Source organism: Apaloderma vittatum, unplaced genomic scaffold, assembly GCF_000703405.1.
Source record: "Apaloderma vittatum isolate BGI_N311 unplaced genomic scaffold, ASM70340v1 scaffold31880, whole genome shotgun sequence".
Classification (NCBI taxonomy): Eukaryota; Metazoa; Chordata; class Aves; order Trogoniformes; family Trogonidae; genus Apaloderma; species Apaloderma vittatum.
The window spans coordinates 1,882-6,137 of record NW_009695545.1 but is presented as its reverse complement, the minus strand read 5'-3'; the positions used below and the strand labels follow the sequence as shown (position 1 = coordinate 6,137).

The window sequence follows — 4,256 nt, the reverse complement described above, 5'->3', positions numbered from 1 at the left end:
GTGCAGCCAGTTCAGCAGTCACGCGTGGGCCAGAGTGTGTTTTGGTGTCAGTCAGAAGGCAGCAGGAGTTGTCTCGCAGGGCTTTCTCCCCAGCTCCCCTTTCTCCCCGCTGCCTGCACGCTGTGCTAGCTGCTGGAAGTAATTCTCCTGAACTGTTCTCTCCGCAGGAACAAGATGAGCCACGGGGAGTCCAACCCAGCAGCAGTTCCGCACGCCGCCGAAGATATTCAGGGAGACGACAGGTGGATGTCGCAGGTAAGGCCGGGGCCGTGCGATGTTCAGTGCTTTCCGCTGGTGGGCTGCACGGGTCTCATCTGGCCAGAGTTCTGACCCGGAGGTGCTCGCAGGCAGCTCCAGAAGCAACGTTGTTGCCGTGGTTTGCGTAGGGGGAAGGAGTGTGCAGCGGGTCACGGGTCAGCAAGAAGGGTGTCGGAGGGAGTGGCTCGGCAGCAGAGGAGAGTGGCTGGGCAGCTGTCCCTCTCTGTCCTGCAGCGCAGACAGCAAATAGGAGCTGTCAGCCGGAGCTCACCTTGCTGCTTTCTTTCACCAGCACAATAGGTTCGTCTTGGACTGCAAAGACAAGGAGCCTGACGTGCTCTTCGTGGGTGACTCCATGGTGCAGTTGCTGCAGCAGTACGAGGTATCGCTGAAGACAAGAGAGCGGTGGGGTTATGGGAACTGGAGGGTTTCTCACTCACGTGTAATACTGACAGACTCTTCTGTTCCGATTTTCCTGCCGTCCCTTCGGGGTTGTTCTGCCCTGCTTCCCTACTTCCCAGCGCTTGCCCATTTGGCTCTGCACGCCCTTCGCAGCCTGTCTCGGAAGCCGTTACTAAAGCCCCTGTTCTGACCCACAGCCACAACCTGTCACTCGTGCCCCAGACCTCAGATTCCAGATCCCCTCAGAATTCTCTGTGGGTGTATCTGGTGTGGCGGTTCACCGTATAGCATGCGGGTGGCCATGGGTGTCTTTCTTTTGTGACCGGGCCGCTGCTTTGAATGAGCAAATTGGTTTCTCTTTGCAGATTTGGCGAGAGCTCTTCTCACCCCTTCATGCACTGAATTTTGGGATTGGTGGAGACACCACAGGACACGTTCTGTGGAGACTGAAGAACGGTGAACTGGAGAACATTAAACCGAAGGTATAAGCAGAAAACCCAACCAGGCAGCCCTGCACTGGCTTGGAAGAGACTTCAGTGCTCGCATGGCGCAGAACCGAGCGAGCTCCTGCTCTTTACAGAGCTTTGTATTTGAGCAGCTGTTGGCACTGGCTGCGCGTTGGGTGTCGAGTAGTGTCCGGCTAAACCCGAGGTGTTTGGGAGCGGAGCTGTACGTCTCGTACGCGGGGCTTGTGCTGCCGAGCGTGCGCGTTGGAGGGTGGCGTCGGTGAACGGAGGGGACCTAATGCGAGGGAAAACAGTGACCGGGCCTGCGATTTGCCCCAGCTCGGTGTAGTTGGGCGTGCGCGGGGCTCTGCTCTCAGGCTGTCCAGAAGAGGTTCTGTAGCACCAGTTCTTCATCTGTACTGCAGCCCAAAACAGAAGCTCATGGGGTGTCCTTCAGCAGTTGGCGTAGCCAACAGCCAAGGGCCTCCAGTGGTCCGAGATGAGCCTCAAGCCTGGCTCCCTGCGTCGCTCGCTGCTGGCAGATGATGTTCACGCAGGGCTGTCAGGGTCGGCACACCTGTGACGACTTGTCCTGGAAAAGCTGCAAACGTTTTCTCTCCTCGTAGGTCATTGTTCTTTGGGTTGGAACAAATAATCACGAAAACACGGCAGAAGAAGTAGCAGGTGGAATTGAGGCTATCGTGCGCCTGATAAATGCCCAGCAGCCACAGGCCAAAGTGATCGTGCTGGTACGTCCCTGGGAAAACAAAGGGCTCTGAGGAGGCCCCGTGCTCTCTGTGCCGCGCCTCCGCGGTACCGGGAGTTCCCGATCCTTACCAGGGAGGGCGGTCGCTTTATCAGTCTTCTGCTCCCCTCGGTCCCTTGCCTTTGCAGAAGTCGTCCTTTCGGCCCCACCAGGGACGGTGTGGCTGTCCCGCTCCGAAAAGCTGCTGAAACAGTCCCGGGAGGGGAGGACCAGTGCCCAGTCGGAGCTGGCTCTGGAGACCCTAGTTGGCTTCCCTGGCAACTCTGGCTGGCACCGCTCTTGAGAAGCTGGGCAGGGGCATTCGGTACCTCGCTGAAAGCTTCTAGAGAGAGCACACAAACTGAGAGATTTAAAAAAAAAAGAAAATAAAAAGGAAGCAGGGGCTTTGCCAGCTCTGCTTATAGCTCACCTGGCTCCTTAAAGGCGGTCTCGCTGTACAAAGGCTGATTTGAGGGACAACGCCCCTTGTCGCAGGCACCTTCAGTCATCAAAGGCGGCCTGAGTTGGAAGGGAGAGCAGGGGTCAGCGCACCCTGTGAGCCGTCTGAAACTCTTTTCTGCCTCCTTCTTGTGCCAGGGCCTGCTACCTCGTGGGGAGAAGCCAAACCCGCTGCGGCAGAAGAACGCCAAGGTGAACAACCTGCTGAAAGCCTCGCTCCCCAAGCTGCCCAACGTCCAGCTGCTGGACGTGGACGTCGGCTTCGTGCACTCGGACGGCACCATCTCGTACCACGACATGTTCGACTTCCTGCACCTGACGGGAGGGGGCTACGCAAAGATCTGCAAACCCCTCCACGAACTGATCATGCAGCTGCTGGAGGAGACCCCCGAGGAGAAACGAGCTGCCCTGGCCTGAGTAGCTGACGTCGGCGTTAACAGCAGCACCATCCAGCCCATCAGATCAGTTCTGTCACTGGCACTACAGAATCCTTCTTTCTTAAAGCACTTTCCATTGTAGAATGTTACCGGATGTTCGTACCTAGTGTTTTGAGGGGGAAGGCTGATGTTCGACTGGTCTCGTACGTACGAGGGCCGGCTTGGTTGGTTTTACTGCAGGAGGAAGTTAGCTGGAGAAGAGTTTTACTTTTAAACCATTCCTCATTTAAACCGAGAACAGGACTGTCACTCTGTGCCCCTCTCATGTCTTGTTGCTCTGTGGTTGTCCTAGAACCCCCGTAGCCTGTCCGACAGCCCGCGCACAGCTCCTGCCTCACCGGTCCCGGCCGTAGGGATTGTGCTCTGTGTATTAGCCCGTGAACAAGAATCACATTCCACTCGCAAAAGCCAGAACAGATGCATTTTTCCAAACTCGGTCCCGCCTTCTAAAGCTCTTGGTTTCGTTTCGCTTGGTTTGGGGTTTTTTTGCGGGGGGCTTTCAGGTGACGCACGTTGCTTTCTCGCTCCTCCTTACCAAAGCAGCGCGAGCCTGGAGTTCAGAAACGTAAAGAAACCAAGCGGTTACCCGAACCGGCGTGACGTTCCCGGGTGCTTGTTTGTGCGCTTCCTTCACCGTGCCTCCTGGCCGGGCACCTTTCCTCCCGCGTGGCTTTCCCCGGGGTGGCCTCGTCTCGGTGCTGCTGGCTGTCCTGTTCTCCGCTCCTTGTCTGCGTCCGGCGTTGCTGGCTTTTAACAGTTGCTCAGCTGAGGATTTTAATTGTCTGGTGAAGGCCCCATAAGGCAGTCGCTTCCTCACTACTCTAGAGCCATTTCATTCCTCCGAGACGCCTGTGCCACAGGGCTCTTTGCAGTGCTCTTCCCTTTGGGTGTTTTTTTTTAAGTATGACTGTTACATCCTTTTTTTGCTAAAGGAAACCCCTATGAATAGCCCACACCTGCAAGGCCTGACTTAGTCTGAAGCTTTACAGATTCCAAGGTGTATATTTCTTTGTCGCTTCTGTTTTACTTGTATAAACATTTTATTTGAGCAATTCCAGCCTCTTACAGTAAAAAGCAAAGTCGAGGTGTCGCTTTTCCTGCCCCGGACACTGTTCCTCGCCTCCTCTGGCCCAGGAAGCTGGAGGGGCAGGTGTCCTCTCACAGGGGCTGCAGCTAGGTGGGAGTTTGCTTTGGATTTTAGCTACGAGGGCTGGCTGTGCTCTGCTGTCACACGGTAGGAAAGCAGCCTTTCATTTCCAAGTGAAAGGTTTTCTTTTTCAGAAGGAGCCTGGTTGGGACCCGGAAGGCGGAGCCCTAGACGAGCGGATAACTAGACTTGCAAGGAAACCCATTTTAGAGTCTGTTCCTCCTTGGCTTACCTGCGGGAGTTGGAGCGCGGCGGAGCCGGGTGGACCTTCGCCCTTCCTCCGCGGTGGCGCACGCTCACCTCGGTGGGGAAATCGGAGAGGAACAGAGAGCTTTTCGGTGGGTGTTCTGAAGGAGGGCTGC

General features: G+C 56.2%; 1 protein-coding gene across 1 annotated transcript; it reads left to right on the top strand.

Annotated features, from left to right (window-relative positions):
• The first annotated feature begins 156 nt into the window (after positions 1-156).
• PAFAH1B2 (platelet-activating factor acetylhydrolase 1b, catalytic subunit 2 (30kDa)) lies at positions 157-3,199 on the top strand. The gene is made up of 5 exons (XM_009871720.1): positions 157-255; positions 551-640; positions 1,026-1,142; positions 1,733-1,855; positions 2,449-3,199. The coding sequence occupies exons 1-5, from the start codon at positions 175-177 to the stop codon at positions 2,725-2,727; spliced, it is 690 nt and encodes a 229-aa protein (XP_009870022.1). The 5' UTR covers positions 157-174; the 3' UTR covers positions 2,728-3,199.
• Positions 3,200-4,256: the final 1,057 nt, after the last annotated feature.

What these genes read in the sequence shown, in the direction of transcription:
- PAFAH1B2 (XM_009871720.1), top strand. Translation starts at nt 175, where the DNA reads ATGAGCCACGGGGAGTCCAACCCAGCAGCAGTTCCGCACGCCGCCGAA. An exon ending in TGGAGAACATTAAACCGAAG is followed by an intron (nt 1,143 to 1,732) that starts GTATAAGCAGAA and finishes CTCTCCTCGTAG; the next exon opens with GTCATTGTTCTTTGGGTTGG. An exon ending in AGGCCAAAGTGATCGTGCTG is followed by an intron (nt 1,856 to 2,448) that starts GTACGTCCCTGG and finishes TTCTTGTGCCAG; the next exon opens with GGCCTGCTACCTCGTGGGGA.